Genomic DNA, 26,023 nt, shown 5'->3' with positions numbered 1-26,023 from the left:
CAGTTTATGTTCCTGTAAAGATGTGTAGAGCTTTGAGTTGTCTTGTAGCACTGTACATAATGAAGTACTTGCAAATAATAGTTATCATATTTATAATACTCTGACAAGGGAATCAGTCTCCCGTGTCTTCTCCCCAAACTCTATGCCTCGTCCTTAGTGAGCTTTGATGTATGATTTGAACTTGTGGCATACAACTATTTTTTCAGCAATATAGAGTTAGTTTTGGTTTTCTATTTTAAAAATATATTTTAATGTCTCTATTATTTCCTCTGGAGATTATGCAGACACAGTGATTTTCTGATTAAAATATGTTGAACTAAAAGACTTAAAGTTTAAACATATCTTTGGTTTAGTGTTGGTGTTTATGACAAACTTTGAAACATGGAGACCATTTGGCTGGGTCTTTATTACAGATAAAAACTAGCCCTCCAACTTGTGCTGTGTATTATACCTACCAGGGTGTGATTTCAAAACCTTTTTGTCCCACATCTGCAGCACAACACACTGTAGCCCCGAGTCAGTAAAGCACATGCTGAAATTTGAGCACATGCTTAAAAGCAATTTACTTATTAGAGTATGCTGAAGCACACGCTTTCATACTAATGTGTTTTGTTGAACTGATGTGATGAATAGTCTGACTGCAATGTCCCAAAACATCTGCTCTCAGGAGAATTAGGTCATGTAGATTTTCAGAACTTCAGGGAAAGGAAAAAATTACAAATTCAGTCTAACCTGTTACCCAGGCCTTTTTATTTGCTTTAGAATAGCACAGGATAGCAAGGTATTTGCAAGATCAAAACATTAGCAAAACTACTTTGCAGATATTTGAGTTTGAAGGTTGTTGTTAAGATGACCATGGTGCTTCCTCCTGACCTCAGAGCCTTTGAAATAAAATCAAAATGATCTTGCATGAATTTGTCAATTAATTGAGAGGATGATATTTCAAGAAGAGCAACACCCAGAATCTGATCATTTCAGCTGTACTGAAAACAGCAGCCACTTCATGTTATTAGCTATTGTGAAATTAAGGTTGAACAAGCACAGAAATAGGCTGTCATTTTAAGAGGAGGTAAGTCGCGTTCCCTAAGAGCTGGGACCAAATTTCCCAAGTCCTGTGACCCTGAAAGCTACTCTTCAAGGGCCTGTTCAAAACTGAGATATGAACACATCAGGGATATGAAGTGCTTGGTCTGATTAAGATTTGGATAACTGCTCTTTCATTTTTTCACTTTTCCAATGGAAGCACATTGCTGCTGATTTCCTTCTCCTCTTTTCTTTTCATGCAGCCTTCATAGCTGAAACAAGTGGAGGGAGAGGAAATAAAAAATCAAGCATATGTGCTGTATCTTCCTTTCTGGGTCTTCATGGGCCCCAGAGTGTGATGCGGAAGGAAGATTTCGGTGCAATTAATACTTTCCTACAGTTCAAGTCATCAAGTCACCTTCGTCAAAAGAAAAATCTCTTCATAGCACAATTGCTAAAGATGTAGAATTTTATTTTCAGAACAGAATGAAAGACGTATCTTTCACTAAAGGCATCTTCCCTGAGCTTGTTTCAAAAAACTACTTCGCTGCAAATTCCTGGATCTCCTGAAATTAAACAGTAAGAAGAACACAGTCATATTGATCCAGATCACTTCAAACTCGAATACAATTTTTCTGTTTGCGAGGTACAAAAAAAAAAATTGTCTGCTGCTATTTTTCATGTTCTGGAAAATTGAATATTTTAAATTTTTACTATTAATATTTCCATTGCCTTTTTCACATGACCTGAATTAAAACTTTTGGTTAGATCATTTTGATTTTCCAAAATAAATACTTCAGAACCTGTGTTCTGCAGGAAATACTGCATCTTGGGTTTTTGTTCAGATGCAGGATGACAGCTGTACTTTTGAGTATTTCCTGCAGAATGATCTGGTGGTAAAATGCTTTCTGTTCTACAAGAAGACTGGTGATAAATGCAGTAACAGCTATTGTGTATTAAGTAAATGTGGTATGAAATATGGTTTAGACTCCCCTAAAACAGATGGTAATGATTCTCCTCCTAACAAGCAGAGAAGCTGAGAATTTGCAGCTTGAAATTAGTGTCCAGGAATAAGAGCCAGCAGAGCAAGAGGGAGTTATGATATTACGATCACAACTGTCATGCCAAGCAGACGCACAGAACAAAACTCGTTTCCATCAGCTTTGGGAGAAGTCTACCACCTGCACAGAGGGTTGCATAGAGAAGCTGCATATGGAGGGAAAGAGAGGTTATAAATGAAGATGTAGAATCGGTATTAGATTAAAAAAAAAAAAGATGTCTGAGAGCCTAATCTGCTTTTCTAAATCACTGCTAGAGCCAAGGTTTGGAGCCAAGTTGCTAAAGCTTCAGCATGGTGCTAAAGTACTGTGTAATTGCCGGGGATCTCTTCACCTCACACGTGCAGAAAAATATGCATTTATACAGCTAGTCCTGGCTGGGATGAGAGAGAAACATCTTCCGGGAGATCCTGTCAGAGTGATAAATAACAGAAATAATTCTTAAAATTAATGAAATGACTGATTTGCTGTAGTTATGTCCAAGATAAGGCAGGTCACTGCTTACTATTTTATCTATGGCTTTAATTGCTGAACCATGGCACATTTTCATGATGTCAGTACTTTGACTCTCGTCCCTGTTGTATCTCCTGACTCAACAGCTCCAAAATCCTCTCAAGCACTCTTCAGTGCAGATTTAGGGCTTTAACAGTGCAAATAAATCACAATAAAAGAAGTGTTCAGCATTCTATTAGATCATACATCTTGAAAAAGATAGTGGCCTGTATTTATGGGATAAGCCTTCGTGGATCTGAAAAAGGCTTATAGAGTTGCTGAATCTGAGCTCTTCTATGATGCTTCAGGGAAGAAGGTCCATGTGGCCTTGGGGTGTAGGAACAGAGAAACAATAAACTGAGTAGTGAGTCTGTATTACCTGTGTATATCAAAATCAGCTGTTGAGATCCTGAAAGCAGGAAGGAAGTTGAAAAATTGGATGAGATTCACAAAGAGACAAGAAAATTATTACAAGACGTAAAGCACAACTTCTAATGAAACATTCAAAGAGCTTAATCAAGCTAGGTTATCAAAAATATGCCAAGAGATCACTTCTTCACTGCCTGGCTGTCTCTACTGGGATCAGAACATGGGTTCTTCAGCCCAGCAGATGAAAGTGTAACTAGATCAAATAGCTGGAAGCTGAAAAGCTACTGCAATTCAGATGCGAAATAAAGCTCAGGTTTTTAGGGTGAGGGCAATTTATGGTTGGAAAGAACATATCCCAGTTGCTCTATGTTTCACTAGAAAATTTTAAACAAGAACCGATGACTATCTGGAAGGGACAATCCAGTTCAAATCAGAACTAGCTGATCTTTGTTGTGCAGAAGATCAAACTGTAAGAATGCTATGGTGCCTTTTCAGCTAAGAAACTATGAAAAAAAAAATCCCAGAAAAGAAAAGCTTTATTCTTAGGCAGTTTGATTGTGTGTAGGGCTGGCTGAGCCAACTAGAGCTTGATAATGTACAGGCACTGAACATTTACCTTAGACTACTTGTCTATTTTCCCTCTCCGGCCAGTCAGAGAGATGGCATCATGACTCATTTCACGCTCAGACAGGTCAGAGGAATTGTCCCATAGAAGTATTACACTCACTGACCACAGATGGAGCCTTACTGTCTGGCTTAAACTATCATCTGACCTGCTTTCAGATGACTTATTTTAAGTGAGATGAATGCTACTCTCTTTTCTCAATATACCATATCGGGGCATTTTTAGATTGCACATTTTTTTAGATTAATCTCTTTGAGACAAAGAGAGGGTTTTAATATCTCAATGGAAGCATGAAGGTTCTTTCACTCCAGAGATAATGTTCTGAGGCATTATCAAATGTAAATGATACAAGTGTTTTATCGCTTCTTCTGCTATTAAGTCATATGTCTTTCTACAGTGATTCTGGGATGTCTCATTAACTTCAGCAGACCTGTACAATGTAGTTAAGGGAAAAGTTCTGTGCACATATTTTATATTAACTTTCTTGAGCACAGTCTTACTTATCTTGTAAAGAACCGAGATTGCCTTCAATGGAACTCTTCCTGAGAAAAAAATGCAGGATTTGGCCCTTAGCTATGCTGTAATTCTTAGAAGGAATTTGGTATTTTTCCTTCAGTATTGTTAAAAAAGCTTTAGATACATCAGAGGTCTTGAACATATGCAGATCAGTACAGACTAAATAATGAATCCGTAAATGTGGGCAAGCTGGAACAAATCCTGTTACTAGTTTCAGAAAAGGGAAGATAAATAACAGATGAAAAGGATCTGCTTTGTTGCAAACTTTAACAGTGATGCTACTTGAGCTCATTTTGAGAGTTCAGGCAATGCAAAGATAGAGGGGAAGGGCATGTTTGTTGGTCTCTGTTCTCTGGAAAGGACATAAGCCTGCTTACCATCTTAACGTGTCTTGCATTCTGTCTGTGAAGAGGTGACCGGGTTTAATATCACTCAAAAAGTGTCATAGCCTGCTTCTGGCCCTTTTTTAAATTTATTTTTTTCTTTTTTCTTTTCTGGGATTAGGATTTCTTTCACTTTAGGGTGATTGGTTTCAATCTAGACAGTGTTTGTCTAAATAAATGGTAGTCACTACAACTTTTTGATTGCCCATGTGAAAGGAATTCTTGGCTTGGGTCCATTTCCAAAGAGAGAGATGCTAACAAGTGTTGATGGGCACAGCATGGAAGCCAGTAACTACATGCACCTGGAAATAGCACTCTTGGCCACTGGTCTGTTTTCTTCCTCACAATGGTCACAGCACTGTCAATGTTACTACAGTGGATTGCTGAAACACAGTTTTTGTTTTTAAAAGGAATAAAATTACCTTCAAAAAATTTTTCATAACAATGGCTTATCTGTCTTGCCTGGCCTGATGTTGTGCAATACACTTCGCATTTTGCACTGACTTCTTCAACTATTGCAGATTGGTCAGTGTCCTCAGCCCTCGCTCTCTTAAAATCATGTGTTTTTATCTTACCTGTGACAGATTTCATGTTAACTTCACTGGAATCTGATTTTGTCTTTCCATGGAGGCAGCTGGAGCATAAACCATGTCATATAATGAGAAAGGACAGTCTACAGCCAGAACTGTACAAGAGCCAAAGCTTGCATAGCTCATTTAGGAACAGGATTTAAATATCTGACATGTATTCTTATATTTAGGGCTAACACTGCTGTGCATTTGGAAGAGGCAGTAGTAAGCCTGGTGACAATAAAAGTAGCAAATAACCTGATGTCAAGGTTTCTATGCTATACCACTTCTTACTGTGTACTAAAGTAATTGATAGTTGTGCAAAAATTAAACTATGAAGTTTAAATATGTACAAAATATCCCGGTAGAAGTGTGGCTAGAGGTTCCACATTTAGGGCTTAAAATCAATTTTGAACTGGAAGTAAGGGTGCAACTATTTATTTATGTGCGAATAACGGTGTATTCACACACAAATTACAGCACTTACTCTTTCAGCAGATAATTAATTTCCCCACAGTTTACAAATAAAATAGTTAATTAATGAACAATTTAACATTTTTCCAAAGAAACTTAGGGCTCTTTGTCAGGACATTATTTATTTCCTGTGCAAATTCATTGTTTAAATAACAGCGTTTTATCAAATTCCTAGATAACTTCATTTATTGCAGTAAGATCTACATTACGATTATTTTTTCTTTTTCATGGGAGCTGAAAAAAAAAAGTAATCCTTTTTAAGAAAATAATAAAATATTGGTTTGAAATAGCTTCACTCCCTCGCTGAGAGCAATAGAATCACACCACTGTGGCCCTTAGTAGATGTTTCTGTTGATCTCAGACTTGAACTGGACTGTAGATTTTCTGTGCCCTTTTGAGAGTAGGTAAAAGCACCTAGATTTTTGAATTAAACATTAGCCTGGGTGGAGTACTGGCATGGAAAAATCCATTTTAGAAGTTGTGAGCAATGCGTCACTCTCATACTAATCCAAATATGTGCTGTCACTTCAGATGTGAGGGAGAATCTAAGTATGACTACGCTGTGACTCATCTAGTTTGCTTAGGAGCCTACCTGGCCTCCTTGCCAGGTATCTTTTCAGAGGCACCTTTTCATTATCTTCAGATATCAGAGCTATGTGTTCCAATATGTAATTACTCTCACAGAGAGAGGCTCTGTTTTCACATGGGAGGGTTAATCTGTCTAACTCCAATTTACAACTATTGGAGCTTATTTTGCCTTTCTTTGCAAGGTTAAAAAGCTCTCAGTTTTTTTTTTTTTCTATACATATGCACCTACTGCAAGGACTCATGCCACCTCTCAGCCATGTCTTCGGTGAAGTGAAAGACAGGGCTTCTCAGATCTCCAGAAATTCCATGTCCTTGAAATGTGAAAAGTAAATCATCTCTTACCATTTCTGTGTGCAGAAGCAAAATCATTGTCCTCTTTCTAAATGCTTCATATATATATTTTTTCCTAATATATATGCTAAGGATTATTTTGGATTTTTGCGACAGTATCACAAGTGAGTGCTCCCAGTGACACACAGCTCTTCAGATTTGACACTGGATTTTGCTCAAGACAAGCTCACGTGCTTATGTGACATTGCAGAGCTACACAGTTTTCTGCTTTTAGTTCCTGAGATAACTCTTTTGCAACTAGCTCAACTATACCTTCATGGCATTGCACCATTCTAGAAATCCCTGGCTTTAGGACACATATTTTTTCCCTCGTGCAGGCACAATCTATGTTCTATGTTCTCACAAACCATCTTTTCAGTGTTGTTAAAACAGATTTCATTGGACTGAGACCACTAACAAAGTGGTTCAGATTACACTGAAAGACTAACTATCTCTCTTTACCGTTTGCTTTTTTACCAATCCCTATGCCACTTGAAAATGGTTGTGCAAATATTGTGGAGCTTTGAGAGAGTGAAACCTGAAGGAAATTTGGTCCCATCTCGTTTGAGTAATCCTGGACATGCTTCTAGCAGCAATGATGTTCCCTGGGAATGCTATGGCAACACCAAAATGTTGGCTGCTTAGCAGGTTTACAGCATCCTGTGCATGATCCGTGAATAAACAGAGGAATCGAGTTCCCAGAGTGTCAGTCTGGCACATTTCACAAGCGCTACATTCACTTACCCAAAAAAACAGTCAGTCACTCAGAGAAAGTGCTATAGTGGCTGAGTGATAAACTTCCTGCTGCTAACCCTTGTATATACTAAGTCTAAGAAGCTAGGAATAAATCATGCATGGCTTAATTCAGAGGGGAAACATGCTCTCCTTCAGATTTTTTATTATTTTTGTACTGGCCTGCTTTTCTTTGTCCATACTAATTTTTTTTTGTCTTTGCATCTCCTTCCTAGTCTCTGGACATATTAGTACGCTTTCTTTCAGTTAGATGTGATCTGTCTCTGAACCAGAGGCTGGAGATATGGTCAGTGAAGTACCAGGTCTGAGCTAAAAAGCCCAAAAGGCATATTAGTCCAGGGTTCAGTGCATAGGAACATGTTCATATTGTTTCTAGTCTGCTGCAAACGAGAGCACAACACTGTGTTTGTACTGAGTTCTGTCATGCAGTAATTTCCAGTGCCCCAAATTGAATATAAGATTTACGTCTGCCTATTGGTCTCTTTTGCTGTGTGTATCTTAAAAAAAAAAGGAACACGAGGACTTTTACACGATTACGCTGTTTTTTCAGACAACACCTAAAACGAATGAGGTGGGAGTAGGGTAGAGTTTACCCCATTAACAGCAAGAGTTCAGACTCCCTAGTCACAAAGTCCATGCTTGGAAAGTTTCTCTAAGGAGAGACCATAGAATCACAGAATGGTTTGGGTTGGAAGGGAGCTTAAAGATCATCTAGTTCTAATCCCCCTGCCATGGGCAGGGGCACCTTTCCACTAGACCAGGTTGCTCAAAGCCTCATCCAACCTGGCCTTGAACACTGACAGGGAGGGGGCATCCACAACATCTCTGGGCAACCTGTTCCAGTGTCTCATCACACTCACAGTAAAGAATTTCTTCCTAATATCTAATCTAAATCTACCCTCTTGCAGTTTAAAACCGCTACTCCTTGTCCTGTCACTAGACTCCCTGATAGAGTCCCTCCTCATCTTTCCTGTAAGCCCCCTTTAAGTACAAGAAGGCTGCTACGAGGTCTCCCTGGAGCCTTCTAGATGCTTTGGGGAGACTTCTAATCCTGACTGAATCTTCCAGGGGAAATTTCTCTGTAAATTATTTTCATGGTTTATCACCTTCCCCGTTAAAATGTTGTGTCTGTCTTCAGTCCAGTTTTTTCTTTTAGTTATTTGAGCTTATAGAAACTGAGACTATCTTTATATTGTCACGTCTGTTTTGTTCTTTACTCCATGGATGTGAACATCATTCTTGAAGCTTCACTTTGGCAAACATAGGTAGAGTTCCCTGAACTGTATACACTGAAGCGTGTTCAAAACTGATGGCATCTGAACTGACTACTATCCCACTCAGAAGAGAAATCTTAGGGTTTACCAAAAATAGTTTCATAAAAAACATCAGCTCCAGACTCAGAACCAGTAAAATAAAATTAAAAACAAAACAGCTGCTACAAATTTTTAGGAAATAAATACATAACAAAAGGGAAAATATCCTGTTGCTGCTGTGTAAGTCGGATGAGTAGGCAGGGACTACTCTTCAGCATGGCAAAGAGACAGTTTAAGGGGGGCACGCTGGAAGTCTCCAAAACCCTTAGCAATGTAAAAAAACGTGGAGTGGCATTAATTGTTTGCTGTCTCTTCCAAACCATGAACTCTAGTTCTGAAACTCATATAAACTAGGTTCAAAACGAACCAAAGGAGGTGATTCTTCATGCAACAGGAAGTAGATGAGTGACTCTCCTTGCCAAAGAAAATGCAAGAAGTTGCAGATGCAAGTTTACATGGGTTCAGGAGAAATGGGGACAAGTATCTTAGCCCACTGCTGAGACAACAGGCTGACTGCATCCTCTGCCAAAACCAGTGTCACCATTATTATGTTTGATCCCTTCCTCATTCTTATGGCTCACCTTTAAAGGAGAGCCGAACTCGAACAGAAAACAACTGAATTCAATATCCTGTCTGAAGACCTTATTTATTTACATTTTTTTTTGGTTCTGATCTTGACTTAAAACCTCTGGATAAAAGTTGACTTACAAAACTAACGTTATGATAAAAACAGCATAATGATCATGAATGCCAAATGTCTGCATTAGAACAAGCTGACATTCATTATAAAGTGTCTTAAAGATTAACGAAGCTTAAGGAAAAAAGCTGCAACTTTTAAAACTGATTAAAGAAGTTATATGTACTAAGGTGGCTTAAGCTCAACATGCCTGTCCCAGTTTAAAGCTGGGCTGGCTATTAAGCTGGTGGCAGAGACTCTCTATTAAGACTCCTTCCCCCCCCAGAAGGGGAAGGAAAAGAGAAAAGGGAGAGAGACTTATGGGTTGGAAAGTTAAAACAGTTTAAATGAACTATAATAATGAAAAAGAGTATAATAATAATAATAGTGGAAATAATTAAATATATACAAATATATACAAAACTAAGATCGAGTTCCCCTGATGGTCGGTCATGTCACCACCGGCACTGCAGGGCAGGCTCCGGGAAGGCCCAGGCTGGGCCCAGCAATAGATGGGAACTGGATTCAGGAATGCACGGATCAGGATCGGGGGCAGCAGGAAAACGGACAGAGTCCTCTTCGGACACCGGCCATAGGAGAAGGGGGCAAGAAGGGGCAAGACCTTCGTGATCTCCCCACTTTGTACTAAGAATGACGTGTATGGGATGGAATACCTTCGTTGGTCAATTTTGGGTCACCTGCCCTGTCCTCTCCTCCCTGCAGGTGCGACCTTTCTACAGCTCTTCACTCGTAAGCAGTGAGGAATTTAGCAGTGACCTTGGTTTCTCTAAGAATAAGTACAGCAAGAGCCTTTCTGCATAACTTTCCTACTGGTGCCTCAGTGATAACTATAAACTTCGAGCGTTATCAGTCCTAGAAGCAGACACTGCAAAACATGCAGTTAGTCTCAGAAAGTGCAGTTACTTAGAAGGGACTTAGCTGAAAGTAAAAATCACTGAAAGGAAAATTGGTCTGGTTTAGGCCAAACCAGGACAATGCCACAAACACAACATGCTCACCCTAGAAAGTCTTATTTTTTGTTGAACAAAAACTCAACTCTGCACAAGGTTAAAGATTGTATTTTAATCACAGACTGAAACATCATGATTTACAAAACTGATGGTTAGATTTAAAACCAACCACTACATCTTTCCATGGGAATACTCCCCCCACACCCTAGCAGACCAGGGGTTCAAGTGAAGAACAGAGCTGTTCGTGTTGCCTTTGGGACTGAACGGTGATTTCCAGGATGATGATTGATGCTGCAAGAATTCACCTAAGATGCTTGTCAATACATTTCATTTACCCAGCTGGAAGTGGCTTCTTCTAGGGAACTCTGCTGGATTCATCAGAAATCCCAACCATCTTGCAGCTTTCTGTCCAGAGCCTTCTCTGCAGCTCCTCATCATACGTTATGTCAGCTGATTTTGTCCTTTCCTCATTGTAAAGGTAGCAGCCACCAGCTCCTTCCATCTCGGGTGATACTGCTGCATAGATGCTTGTAGAGGCTCCTTCCTCTGGAGTCTACAGAAACAAAAAAACCCCACAAATTCAGGCAAGATAGGTACAATAGAAGAATTACATTACACCATAGGACCTTACCAGTGACAACCAGCTTCCCTAGTTTTGCATCGCACTTGTGGTCTTTACGCAAACTTCAAGCTGATAGTGATAAAAATGCCACCTATCCAACCGGCAGAGTACAGTCTATTTCTACAACAGTGGTATTTTGAGATAGCTTAAAGCCACAGAACAGCTATATGGAAAACTCTAGTCCATTTTTTCAAGAACTAGTGAGATGGAGCATACAAAATAATTGATTTAGTTTTCACAGTTAGAGCTAATAAATCCAAAAGCAAACACAAATATTAAAATCCTAGTTTAATTATCCATTTTGCAAGGATGAAAGAGTTCGTACTCTGCCTTAAGAAGATGAAGGCTATGCTGTATGTGCAACGTGTCCATTGTAACAACATGACACGAGCAAAGGATCATGGACACCACAACAGCAAATTAAGATTCTGCAGTTCAATCCAAGCAGGCAGGTAAACCAGGGAATTACATTTTACACAGAGCACAGTAATCAGAGTTCTGCAGTGTCATGAAGCAAAGTAGTGAAAGATCTATAAAGACTGACGTACCATGAGTATTAAATGAAAATTAGTAAGTGAATAGCTTAGAGTGATAAATCCTTTCATCCCGAGGATATGCAAAACATTTCCATTTTGCATTTAGAAGGATCACACAGCTAGCACTGAAATTATTTCAATGGCATTTTTTTTTTATTGAAAGGCATATTTAAAACACAACATTTGATATATTTTATCAGTGATATAATTATGATCAATGCCTGCTAGATAATAATGTGTCATTTTACGATTCTTGCAGTCATTCTCTGAGTCACTAACAGTACCAATGCTGTTCATAGCTTGGTCTGCTGCACCCGACAGGATGTCTTTTCCCGAAGAGCTCACCTGATGAACGAGACAGTATTGAATAGGTTACTCGGTGCCTAATTAAAAAATATATAAATCTAAGTCATTTGAAGCTTTTTGTGACAAGGTTCAGATATTTTAAAAAGGAACAACTCCTCTGTTTTCTCACCGTGCAATAAATACAACACAACTTACTAGAAATAATTAATTTATCTGATGCATCTGGCATTTGGTCTCATTTATAAATAAGTTAAAAACACGTCACACAATCACACAATAATGCAAGTTTACCCAAAACGCAACCTCTCCAGCTGCTGCTGGGGCAGAGCACTCTCAGCATCTGCGAGGGTGACCACATTCCCTGAGTGACCACAGGCACATTCCCCAAAAAGTGAACTGCTGAAGAAACCTGCCCTGCTGAGGTATTTCCATGCACAGAGCTCCACTGGTTCCGTGCCAAGCCCTTGATCAAACGTGTTTAAGCTGAACAAAAAATACTGATGCCAACAGGCTGCAAAGAGCCGTAACACGACCGTACTTGCCTCCAGTGGCCACAAAATAGCCAGCTTTTACTATCAGTTACAACACAAAGACAGCATGTCCTGTTTCAAACACCACCTAATGAAATAAGTTGATAACTCAGCTATCCAATGGGCTATTCTCTTAGCAAAGTATCAGTCAGTATGTTAAAAAACATCAGGTCCACATAACTGCTGGAATATTTTTTATTTTTTAAGTAGATGACTGTACTGTGAGATACTATCTAGAAACACTTACAAAGTGCTTATTTACCTTAGCTTAGTACTCTGCTACTACTTCTTCACCCTTCTTCATGTTACAGAAAATAGCGCTATTCAAATCCTGTAGATTATTTAAACAACATAAAGCTATGTGCTTGCATAATACTTTGCAGGATCAGGATGATTCCAAAAAGGTGGCATCCACGTGCTCACATAGTGGCTACTATAATGATCAGCTATGAAGCAATATAAAATATCTTAATACTGTAAAGCAGCACAATAATGATGAATACGAGCGTTCACATTTTATGCAATTTATTCTGGATGACAGAGAGAAACTTGAAGTTTTTAAGGTACTGCTGTGCTTTACTTGAAAATCTAGTGACACAGATAAACCATTACTTCATGCAATGGTTCACTGGATGTTATGTTCCTGTGTTCAACAGCTTTCCAGCACAAACAAGTATAAATGTCAGTTTTGATGACCCTCAAATCTTAATGACAACAGCTAAAATCTAAAAGGCTTTAAAAAAATCGTCTGTGGGCAGAATTTGTGTGATTATGTTCTTATGAGCAGGGGTCTCTACAGTCTGTATGGATCTTCCTACAGTATTAGAAATACCATGTGTCGCTGATTCGACGGGAAGGTTCTCCCAGGATATGCAGGATTTATCAAGATTTTTATTTTTTCATGATATGTCAAGTTCCCCACCAGAGGGGATCTATTCAAAATTATATCAAATATGTTAAATGAAGGCTATGTAAGAGTTGAAAGACAGCTGTTGGTTTTACTCATGCAGCCCTAGTAGGCCTTTACCAAAGCATTTTATATAGCAAATTGTTTCCTATTCTTCAATACAAAGAAAATACCAATCAGGCTCAGACAATAATGAATGTGCTTACATGGCCACACTGTGACCGGTCTATAAGCACAGTGACATCATCATCATCCATTAAGGTCAGCTTGTGTAACTTTTCACAAGATTTAATTTCTTTTTCACCCTGTGCACTGTATCTAACATGCTGAGTAGAAGGTTCTATGCAAAATTCCTATTTAGTTTCTATCACCTGTTGCTAAAAGCGATTATCTAAACACATAAGAAAAAAATACTATAATACATTAAGCAATTAGTGTATAATAATTTAAGTTCAAGGAAAACAATTTTTCCAGTGCAACAGGGAGCAGAGTTGCATATGTATGATTAATTAATTGTCTTATCCCATCTTCTGAGTGCTTAATTAATGCTGAAAGCTTTAATTTTCCCTTACTTGAAGATCTCTTCATTGTTTTGGCCTGTTTTCTGGTTTAATGAAAGTAAAAAGGAATCCCTACACCAGGAGCCTCCTGGCCTTCCAGCTGGGTGGATGACCTACCTGTTTTGAGAGGCTGTAGGAAAAGCATATGCAGTGATTCCAGGTGGCCAAGAAGGCCAATGGCATCCTGGCTTCTATTAGGAATAGCGTAGCCAGCCGGTCTAGGGAAGTGATCGTCCCTCTGTACTCGGCACTGGTGAGGCCGCACCTTGAGTACTGTGTCCAGTTCTGGGCCCCGCACTTCAAGAAAGATGTTGAGGTGTTGGAGCGAGTCCAGAGGAGGGCGACCAAGCTGGTGAAGGGTCTGGAGGGTCTGACCTACGAGGAACGGCTGAGGGAGCTGGGGTTGTTTAGCCTGGAGAAGAGGATGCTCAGAGGTGACCTTATTGCAGTCTACAACGACCTGAAGGGAGGTTGTAGTGAAGTGGGAGTTGGCCTCTTCTCCCGGGCAACTAGCGATAGGACAAGAGGACACAGCCTCAAGCATCGCCAGGGGAGGTTCAGGTTGGACATTAGGAAGAATTTCTTTTCAGAAAGGGTTATTAGACATTGGAATGGGCTGCCCAGGGAGGTGGTGGAGTCACCATCTCTGGATGTGTTTAAGAAAAGACTGGACATGGCACTTAGTGCCATGGTCTAGTTGACATGGTGGTGTCAGGGCAACTGTTGGATTCAATGATCCCTGAGGTCTCTTCCAACCTGGTTGATTCTGTGATTCTGTGGTTCCACCTCTGGATTATGCTCATGCCTACCATGAAAGCACTGTACATCCACCTGCCCACACACAGTCAAGACTCTTTCCCAAAGTGGTGGATCTACTACACACTCACAGATCAACTGCAACACACACACAGGCACACCCCTCAGGTGCCTGTGTACCAGCAGGTGAGGAGCTCTTGGGTCGGAAGAAGCTGGCAGCAGGTTGCAACCACTAGAACAATTAATGAGTATCTAGACAGGGAACAGGATTAATTGTTCCAGCAGTGGCAGCCCCACTCCTGGTTGCCGACTTTCCTGGGAGACCCATAGCTCTTCCTTTATGACATGACAGCCCATCAAAAGATGATGAGGAGCCATAAAGCCCTTGGAAAAGAAAACAATCACAAGCAGGAGACTACTGTCAAAGCAACACATCTGACCCATCCTTTGATGCTAACGGCCTTCTAGGAAGGAGAGCACCTGATCACAGGCCAGAGAAATGACCAGCCAATGGTTGAATACCTCGATCTATAAAACCCAGGATGTTTGTCATGATGCTCTATACAAACAGGAACAAGTTCTCGTCTTAGGGACTCTGAAGTATTATACCAAAAGTTGCAGGTAGACAGACAGTAATAATAAGCATCATTCAAATCACAGGAGAGGACACTTTACACATTGCCAGAATTAAACAAACAAACACACAAACAAAAAAACAGTAACAGTATAATATATGTACATATAGGATCAGTAACATCGTCTTCATGAATTGGCTGGACTTGTCCTAAGACAAGAGGGATTCCTATAAATTGCACGATCCTTCTTCACTCTTCAGTTACCAACTTACTTGTGCTGAACTTTTTTAAATTGGATTTTTATTTACAAATTATTGTATTATTATTATCCAAGCAACTGTAATTAATACCTTTGTCATATCCAAGTAAAACTGATTTCTGCTTAACTTTTTCCTAATGAAATTCTGCATCTGCAATCCCTTTTACTTGTTACAGTATTGATCACATCTTTTACTTTTACATTTTTTTGCAATTAACTATTTGTTTGCAGTACCCCTTCGACAGTAACTAAAGGTCTGATTGATTGAAATTACATATCTATTTCTCATTACATGGGTAGGCTGTGGAAGAAGGAGAGAAAAGATTGCATGCGACTAGCTTATTGAAGCAAAATCCAGTCTATATATACAAAATGACATTATTTTGGCATTATCTGTTACCAAAAAAAAAGATTTTTTTTTACAGAAGCTTTGATATTTCTTTTTTTAAATATTCATCAACAGTAAGTCATCAACGCAGAATAATTTTCCCTTAGCATCAAATGGAATATTCTGTTCTACGAAAACTGGGACATATACTAAGAGGGTTTGTGTTTTAGTTTTGTTTTTTTAAAACTTGCCAGTTAACGCACTTTGATTAATGATTTTTAAGTGCCATATAATCTTGTCATTACTAGGCGCTAATGCTCGCAAAATGTGTTAGCTGATGACAGTCAGTCCCTACAGCCATGTTGCCACGAAATATCACATCCTTTTCATTTGTCTACAACAGGCGCAACAGCTTAACTCTTTGGAAAGCATGTATCTGCATCAGTTATACATGATGGCTTGGTGGTGCTTCCCTTGTTAGTTCATGTACTCATCCAGTTCCACCTTCATCTGAATTCATAGCTCAGAGTCACGAGCAGACAGTATGGTAGGTCCATTGGAAACCACAGAAAATTGGACAGGAAGCAAAACTAATAAGTTTCTATAATTCCTTCTGCAATCCATTTATTTTCCCAAGACCATTTTCAGTAACTACCAGCAGTGAGAACCTTGGCATGTGTCCTAAACACTATGACAAACAGTTTGAATGGTTGGCATGCATATTCTTCGAATTGTGCTGGTTGACAGAGTTGGCCATACGATTGAAAAAGCAGTAGTGATACAACCCATGGTATCAGAGGAGTACTTACTTACTCTGGAATAGCCCCAGCCAATCAGCTGACTGCACTTGGTTTGTATTTATGACTTCAGAACGCTGCCATCTTGAGAGATGGTAGGAGAGAAGGCTGGGCAAAGAGGACAGAGAGCAGAAAGCAGCTGGCAAACTCAATGACCGACACCGCAGTTGCATACTGGGGGACATGAATGAGGAGCCAAACAGGCAGATGTGCACCCAAGACTGCCTGGTATGCTGGCAAATGGCTTAACACTGAGGAAGAACAAGTTAAAACACCTTTATCCATACAATTTTTGATGCAGAACATATTAAGCATTGGTGGAATGCCCCTCATCAGCAATATTAAGTAGACTGCTGTAGGAATACACATCGATACTGGTTTTATAACAGTGGTCCTACCTCATATAATCACATCCATTATTTCATGCACTTTTCCATTCATATAGGAAATTGCTCATGGGCTGATGAGTTAAAGGAGCTTTCAGGTATTTTTTTTTTGGTATGAGGGTTCGGGGTGACCTTGCTTTTTTAAATGGGTGAGCTTCCATCAGGTCATTCTTGGCTCAGGTAACAAGAAGATGTCTCTGGCTAGTGACACGTTTCACAGGTTCCAGCTAGGAAGACACAGCAAACACTGAACAGGCCGTCTTCTGGGCTCGGGTACTCAAGCACTTTTGCCAGCGTTCCTTTACTTTTCTCAACGTTAATTATTCTGGTAAAGTTTTGCAAATGTTAGTACTTTACTGGCTTGTTCTGGACTGAAAAGCTCTGTATATACAGAGTTTTCTGCCTTTTCTGTCTTTCTTCAGGAAAGACAATGATCATCTGGGATCCCTGACCAGTACTACGCATATGCACAGTGGGGCTTAGCAACAAGAACGAGAACACGAAATTACTATTACATGGTACAGCAAAGTCTTTAATCTACTTGCTGGCAGCTAATGGAGGGGTGACACCCAGTCACCCTCAGTGCACTGCTTGACTCTCAAGAACAAAGGCAAACACGAAGACACTGCAACACAGGATAGTTTGAAAACTGTCAGAAAGGGAGTAGCTGGGATTGTGTTCCCATGAATATTAAAGCAAACAAACTTGTGAGAAAGAAACTCCCTGTGTTCCAGGGAGCACTGATTACTATGATCTGTGAACTACCAAATAATTTCAAAACCGGGTTGCTTACGGGTGCAAGACTCTGAGCTGAAATAACAGCTGGTCTAGTGTCACAGCCTCTTGGTGAAGACATGGGCTACGTGTGCTCAATGCTTGTTGTGTAACTTCTGCTGTGTCTAGACCTCCTAACGTGATCACTGCTTTGAAAATTTCAGCCAAAAAGTAATCAGTTGAAACACTGAGTATGAAAACAAAGGCCAGAAAGGAAACCATGACGCAGGTGTAAGGATGTGTTCAGCAACCTTTGATCAAGAAGGCTGTAACAGATGACTGTAAGTCCTGGTGAGACCAGTGGCCCGGACCAACTGTCAGATCCCTAGGAATCCAAAGCTGCTAGAAAGGTCTGGCAGCACAGCTTTTCTGACATCTCTGCCTTCACTCAGAAGCCCTGGTTTCCATCTGTGTTCTCTTTCTCCTCCTATTCTTTCCTATGTAGTTCACTATTATTCTCTTTCTATCCAATTTCTGCCTTGATTATAGACCAGAAAGAGATAGAGAGGTTTTATTGAATATACAGTTCTCCCTAGAGACTCAGTCAGCACCATCAAATTAATTTCTCTTCAATCACCAACTCATGGCAAACAGAATTCTTTAATAAATTCACTCCATAATAAAATTCTTTAGATTTCATCTTTAAAAAAGACAGCAGCTACAAACAGAAATGTCTGAGTTAAAACGTGAGGCCCTTCCCCTGACAATGTCATGGCTACAGAGAAATCATTTCTGAATCAAAGACACGAATAGATAATAAAAGATGAAACATTGATGAATTAAGAACACAAGGCAATTTTCAAACTAAAAAAATACAAAAATGTTGAAGGAAAGGAGCTTTTATAATATGAATAATTCATGCCTATTCTGGGAAAAAGAGAAGCTTTCCCCTGAGCATCCTAGCACAAGACGCTGTAAAGAACAGAAGCAGAGATAGCTGGCAAACAGACACAAAGAGTATCAAATCCTGAATCTCTCCTTCCCTTTCTATTAAAACCAAATTTTCTGGAAAGATCTTTCAAAAAAAATCCAGGTACACAGAGAGCCTTAAAAGCCCCACCTCATCTTCACATCAGCCCCCGTGTAGGTGGCTGGGAAGCCTGTAGAGAAAGTAGACCACAGAAGAAAGGAACTGCCCCCGAAAGACTGCCAGGGTCAGCCTGTTGCTCAAGGAGCCCAAGGAGCAGTCTGGTACGCAGGCTTGAATGCCTGATTTCTCATAATTCTTTTGATGGAGTCAACGGTGGAAGGTTTAACTTTGTTTTGTGTCAGAGCAATGCCTTCTGAAAAATCTGTTTTGCTGGAAAACCACCAAGCAGCTCTACTCTGAAGCCCTGGGATGGCTCTTCTGTCAGACCGAAAACAAGAGCAAAGGTTTACTGAGGAAGACAATGGCCATGGCTCTGAACTGTCCTCTTCCAAAGCAACTGCTTCAGACTAAGCAAGACATCACAGGTCATCTCAATAGCATCAGATGCCTATGTTATCAGGCAGCTGAATGAAGACCCTGTTGGTTAGTCAGCTTTCTGGGCCACAACGAAGAGATCTCCATTGACTTCAAACAGGAGTTTCAACAGTGAACTCACTTGTAGATGCATAAATGCACAAAAATAATTATGTGTCTTAATTTCAAACTGAATCTCTCCCACTTAGAAGTGCAATATAACCTCAGCGATTTGAGTGGAGTGTTTGTGGATCCATACTTTTCATTTTCTAAGCCGTTGAAAAGAAGAACCAGAAGAACAATGTTTAGTTTTAAGCGATTTTCAAAATGGAAACAAGAACCCAACTTTACATGACTGAATTTGAGCAGGGACTTGAAACTTTGGGTCAAAGTCATTAATCATAACCGAATCCTTTGTTCATTTTGTCAAGCGCATTGAGGAAGATTACTTTGCCTGAGGGTTGATCCCTAAGCTTGTTTTGCAGCATACAGCAATGTCTTCAAAGTCAGAACTGAGATATGGCTGCAGCCTCTCAAATTACGTTACACTTGTTACCTTGCTCAGCTCACTAACAGTATGCAAAATTTGACAGATAGGAGCCTGCTGCCCCAGACATTGCATAAACATCCAGCCAGAGACAGTCACTTGCCGGAAGAACATCCAGTCTCTGGGAAATAAGGCAGGCAGTAAGAGGAGGAGAGAGCCAAGAGAGTACACGTACTTCACAAAATGCTGGAGCCTCTTCTGGGAGTACGGCACTCGTGTGTGGTTAACCAGCCCTCTGGAAACCAGCTGATGTCCCTCAGTGACTTAAATCACTCAGAATTGTCCTGGGTATCTTCACATAATGTAGGATTTTCTGCAACACCTCTATTCACAGACAGGCAAGTGATTTACTGAAGCAAATGCGCAAGTCAGGAGAAGAGATGAGGAAAGAATGAGCCTCCTAAATCCTAATCCTGATGAATTGCGCATTAGGCTGTTACTCCTTTTCTGTGTTTGTAAAGGAAAATACACTATTTGTTTACTACCAGCTCTATGGCCACAATTACAGTATCATGTGAGCAATTCAATATAATCTTCTTCATTCCGAGATGCAGACTGATCTATCGTTAAGTAAGAATACTTAATTCCAGCTTAGTATTCATGCAAGATATATGCTAAGCAACCATCCTGTTATTTTTATTAACTGTGCAAGGCTTTAACTCTACTGAGTTTTGAACTATTACTATCTGAGAAATATAAATAAGAGCAAAAGACTACTCCTCCCTCCAACAAAGCTCCTGGAGAGGCAACCTCTTTGATAGGTAGTGGCTGGAACATCTGCATCATTTAATAATATACGCCTGATTTTTTTTTTGAAAACACAATTTAAATATGAATGAAAATCTGAATGGATCAAAATTAAAGAGGACTTAAAAGTACAAACAACCATGAAAGCTTTAGAGGTTTCATTCTCTATGCATTATCTTATACCAGTACATGGGTCATCTTTAGTTTGCTGAGTTCTTTCAAATGACGCCAGATTTTGGCAATCAAAATAAAACAACAAGAAAAGCACACAGAAATGTTCACATTTGAAATGGTAGCTGCATTTTTACCAGCCCCAGAGAGCAGGAGACTCAGCAAGGCTCTAAGTGCTGAAAAGGGAGCTCCTGAGTGCATATATCTCTGAACAATTTATTTTATTACCTGCCTGCTCACACAAAGTAAAATGTCTTTGCCAGCTTTTGCAGAAAACAAAAGAATTCAGGCATAAGATACATGGCAACTTCTGTCTTGTAGCTCCCTACTGTCATCTTTACTCTTTTACTTACTGCATAACATTTGACTAGTTACATATCATGTTTTCCCTTCTCAGAAAATGGGAACTGACCCATCTCCAACTTCATAGCCTTCTTATAAGGACTGTTTTTTTTAATACTTAGAAGCACTCAGGACAGGCATGGAACTCCTAAATATTTAAAAGATAACCACAATATAGCAAACCTTTACAAACTGCAAAGAGATCAAAAAGCATAAATAATGTACAGAACATAGACAAAATTAAATAACCCAAAATTACACAGGCCAGAAGCTATTTCACAGCCTCTTCTATTTTAAATTGCTACAACCCCCATTTTGCACCCCAAACAGCAGCGGGGCTATTTCCACCCGTGGGCTCAGCAGGGCAGTGGGGCTGGGGAAGGCTGGCTGCCAGCCCACGTTTCTCACCTGCCTGCTGGAGGCACTTGCTGAAACCAGACGGCTCAGGTGAGAAGGTGCAAATCCCTTCTTGGATCACTAGGTAAAGTCAGTGGAGGACAATTCTTGAGGACTCAGGCAGGCCATGTGCCTGCACTAGCAAAGATGGGGACCAGAAATAATGAAGTGAACAAACTAACCCAAAATGACTACAGGGTGGTACATCTCTGCATTAATACCATGCAAGATGAGAATAGGCCTGGGAAGACAGGAGAGATGAAAGCAAAAATACACTTTTCCCCCAATTTCTCACATCTACATTGCAGCAGCATGCCAACTGAGCTGCAACACATCCCACTGATGGGTCGGGGGACCCACGCACGGCCCTGTGTCCGGGGCCACGGAGGTGGCCAGTCTACAGCAGAGCTGTCTGCTCGCCACAAAGCACTTTTGTGGAAAAAGAGACATCACCCATCACCTCGCAGTGCTTATCCTCGCCATGTGTCTCAGCCTTCATCTCCTTTTCCCTTTTGCTGCCTCCGAGTCTTTCTGCAGGACTGAAACGTGATAGTCCTGCAGAGGCTGAGATGGCTGGAAAGAAGAAGTTTCAAGCAGATCACCAAATACCACTTAGCACTGCCCGTTCCCCAGCTGGTCTGGGTTTCTGTTTTCTGTATAGTTATTGTGTTTAAATTATAGTTCTGCAATATTCCCCAAGCTGAGAGGAAAAAGCCCAAGCTGGAAGGCAGATAAAAGTGGTGGGGAGGGACGAAATCTTATTCTGCAAATTTATGTTTCCTATAATTCCAGTTGCTGGCAATTTCAGCATTTAATCTTGAACAATAAACCAAAAACATGTACACAAGGGGGTTAATTTAGTTCTGTCCCTAGTGACATACTCCAAAGGTGGAGAACAAGAAGAGTAGACTAATTTTCTATAGTTATTTTAGTGAAAGGATAGAAATAGGTGAGAGTGGCTCAGATTTTCTAGTCCTATCTTTCTGATAGATACAGTAAACAGAATTAGTCAGTTCAAGCCAGTAATTACAGATTACACATCCTCGGTTTTGATTAGAAAAATGTGTCCAATAAGTTCAAGCTATTTCTGTTTAAGTAACAAAACCCTTTAAAAATGACAGTTCTCTTCATTTTAATTAAACTCAAATTTCATCTGGCCTAAACCAGGCCAATTTTCCTCAGTCTCTACAGCTGCTATACCAAAGGCCCATCTATATCCTTTTGGGTCCTTAAAATACCCTCTCTTAAGGTAGTCTATGCCAAGGATGCACGGAGCATCTGGACCAGTCACAATGGGGTGCTTTTTCCATTCATTTTCAGTTAGGCTTACTTCGGCCTCCAATACAGATAACTCTTGAGATTCCCCTGTTATTCCTGAAATACTGACAGATTCTGTCCCTTTATGATTCGATGGCATGAGGGTGCACTGTGCACCAGTGTCTACCAGGGCTCGATACTTTTGTGGTTCTAATGTGCCAGGCCATCGAATCCACACAGTCCAATAAATTCGGTTATCCCTCTCCTCCTCCTGGCTGGAGGCAGGGCCCCTCTAATTAAAGACTGGATTCGTGCAGCTCACGGGGATTGGACCTTCATTTCCCCTATTCATATTTGGGAAATAGGGACCTGAGGCCCATCTACCGTGACTGGAGTCCTGCTCATTGGTAACTGGAGCAGCCATCCTCCTAGGAAGATTCTCTCTGGTATTTCTGTTAGCTTGCAACTCACGTACTCGTGCCTGTAGGGTACTGGTAGGTTGTCCATGCCATCTGCTCATGTCCTCCCCATAATCACGCAGGGTAAACCACAGGATACCTCGTGACGTGTTCCGTTTCCTTTGAGCCGGTCCAGTAGGAGGGCGTTTCCTCCTAAAGGCTGCAACACGGGCCTGTGTAGGTAGAGATTTAAGTTGATTCTCGATCCTGGACAGTTTGTCTGACAGTTGTCTAAATGAGTCCTTGTCTTCCTTAGTCACTTTTCCCACAGCCAAGACAGGGGAAGAAATACTATCTTCATACTGTCGCATACAGTTAGCCATTTCGCCCACACTAGGTCGTGCCATAGCATCTTCTCCCCAGACTAATATTGACAATGGAGCACTCCTCACAACCTTCCGGAACATGGATCGGTTGCATTCCACTTCATCAGGATTTACAGGATCTACAATGTCCCGTGGGTGTCTATAAATGATCTCTTGCACAGCTAGTTCTCTGAGGTAGTTAATACCTTTTTCTATAGTGATCCAGTTGCTTAGGTGGCTCATAACATCATCTTTATAGGGATACCTGCTCTTTACAGCTGACAAGAGTTGCCTTCAGAGACTGATAGTGTTTGAAGTTTGTAGTTATCGCTGAGGCACCGGTAGGGATGTTGTGCAGAAAGGCTCTTGCTGTACTTGTTCTTAGAGAAACCAAGGTCACTGCTGAATTCCTCACTGCTTACGAGTGAAGAGCCGAAGGGGGGTCGCAGCTGCAGGGGGGAGCGGACAGGACAGGTGACCCAAAATTGACCAACGAAGGTATTCCATCCCATACACGTCATTCTCAGTATAAAGCGGGGGGATCACGAGGGTCTCGCTCTCTTTCTGCTATGGCCGGTGTCCAAAGAGGACTCCGTCTCCGTCTGTTTTCCTGCTGCCCCCGACCCCGATCCGTGCATCCCTGAATCCAGCTCTCGACCGTCGCTAGGCCCAGCCTGGGCCTTCCCGGAGCCTGCCCTGGCAGTGCCGGTGGTGACGTGGCTGACTTCAGGGGAGCTCAATCTCGGTTTTGTATATATATTTGTATATATTTGATTATTTCTATTATTATTATTATACTATTTTTCATTATTATAGTTTATTAAAACTGTTTTAACTTTCCAACCCGGAAGTCTCTCTCCCTTTTCCCTTTCCCTTTCCCTCTGGGGGGAGGGGGGGGGATAACAGAGAGCATCTGTCACAGGTTTAATAGCTGGCCCAGCTTTAAACTGTGACAAAAGCAAAGAAAACAATTAGTCATCTTGTAAACAAAACTACTGTTTCCCATTTTCTATCACAACAGCATACTAAAGTCATGAAATCACAGACAGATTCTGAAACCATACGATCATGGAGCTGTCTGCATAGCTTATCCTCTCAGTTACCCGAGAGGAGTAAATTTAAAGGCAAAGGCTATATTCAGTTGCAAATCAACAAATCTGAATGCTTGCTAACCAACCAGAATCAACCTGTTTTTAACAAATAACTAAAAATGCAAATGCAAAGGAGGACTGAATCTTGTTATTCAAATCAAGCTTTTTATTGTGTAGACTGAAAGTGAGTGTAAGCTCTGTAACTTAAATTCCTTTGTTTAAATCAACTGACCTGGGGGCTCTTTATTGTCTGCCAAGGAACCTACCGATGGCTTAAATTCAGAAAAGCCCTAAAGAACACGTGTAACTTTAGACAGGCAAATAGTGCCATCGATTTCAATGAGATTAGTCATGTTTCTAAAATTATGTTAGACACAATCTGAGGCATCATCTCTTTTACCATAGAGCTCATTATAGGGAGAGCAAACACGCAAAGTCTCAGTCACACAAATGCTTCCTAAGGTCTGAGATGGAAGCAAAAAACTTCCATCTTAAAAACAATTACTTGTGAATTTAAACCCATTGCATGTAATCAGCTAAACGGTCTGAAAGAAGGGCAGGTTGGTACTCGTAGTGCAGAGGGGGATGTTAGACTGGGGACAAGTGACAATGTTATTCATTTACAAGGGGGCACAGAGAGAAAAACAAAGGTGGCAGCTCTTGCCAGTGGGACAGATAAAGGAAATCAGGGAAGTGGGATGTACTGAAAATTGTTAAGTACTAGTAAGTACCAAGACCCAGATTTACTGTCCACTGAAGTTAATTTTAATATTCAGCTGTATTTCTAAGGTGTTTTGCAAACCTCCGTTAAAGTAGCAGATGGAGCCATTAATTTGTGAAAAATGTCTCCCCTGCAAAGGCCAGGACTGGATTTGATGACAGATGTGGTCCTTCCCGTGTTCCTGTTTCCTTTGCCAGACGACAGAAGTCACAGCAGAAGTGTCATGTTGCTGTACAGGTGACACAGTATACCCCAGCCCTGTGTGAATTACAAAACTGACTGTCCTGGCTCATGTCACAGGAAGAATTGGTTCAAGTTCCAAAAATGAGATTCATAGTGACAAATCTCATTACCTGAAGAAGAAAAATGAAAAACCAGAAAGGAGAAAAACATTTAATCCTTTCCACACCTAAAGTCCTTCCCCAGCCTGCTACTGGGGCGGGGAAAAAAAAAAGTTGTGGGGCTACCTCAGATAGATCCTGCCTCTGCAGAGACCTTCTGATGTGTGGCTGATTAGGGGCATAGTCTCTGGCTATGACCCAGAGACTTACACTTGCAGAATTATCATTAGCCAAAATAACACAGTGAGAATTAACCTTTTCTTTTTATTAAGTGCCCCAGGAGAGTTTCTGTTGCACTTGTATTCATGGAGCTTTTCGACTAAAAGGTTGGAGCAGTTGTTTAGAATGGGAAACAAACACTGTGAGGCTTTGTGGTTCGATAATACATGTTACAGACTCATCTGGTGCTGAAACAACTCTCTTTGTTTAGGGAGCCCATATTGAACTGCACTCTTTGGTAATGCCGCTTTGCTACACGCGTCCATTTGCCTTGAGAGCCCAATCAATGAGCCGTCCCTGCTGGCTCGCTCACGGTGATACGCTGCAAACAGCGATGTTCCAGATGATTAAACTTCTGATTCCTGGGAAAAATTCCAGCTGAATTAATGCAGAATTGTGCTGCGGTTTAGTAACTGCTTTTAACTCATAAAAATACAGGCTGAGGTCTGAGCAGAGGCTTGAACGCCAGCGCAGACCGCCTGTCCCAGCCCTCCCTGCTGCCTCTCCC

At 40.7% G+C, this 26,023-nt stretch overlaps 1 protein-coding gene across 3 annotated transcripts in view; it reads right to left on the bottom strand.

Moving 5' to 3' along the window:
• Window positions 1-10,232: 10,232 nt before the first annotated feature.
• DHRSX (dehydrogenase/reductase X-linked) overlaps window positions 10,233-26,023 on the bottom strand; it is a 182,005-nt gene continuing 166,214 nt past the window's right edge. For 2 of the 3 annotated variants that reach the window (XM_068424279.1, XM_068424287.1), the window contains exon 7: window positions 10,233-10,693. In XM_068424279.1, the coding sequence (XP_068280380.1) occupies window positions 10,496-10,693 (198 nt within the window). In that variant the 3' untranslated portion in view covers window positions 10,233-10,495. The remainder of the gene's footprint in view (window positions 10,694-26,023) is intronic. The other variant, XM_068424280.1, reaches the window with a different exon arrangement.

The sequence above is a fragment of the Nyctibius grandis genome, chromosome 2, assembly GCF_013368605.1.
Source record: "Nyctibius grandis isolate bNycGra1 chromosome 2, bNycGra1.pri, whole genome shotgun sequence".
Lineage (NCBI taxonomy): Eukaryota > Metazoa > Chordata > Aves > Nyctibiiformes > Nyctibiidae > Nyctibius > Nyctibius grandis.
This window is presented reverse-complemented; position numbering and strand designations above follow the sequence as displayed.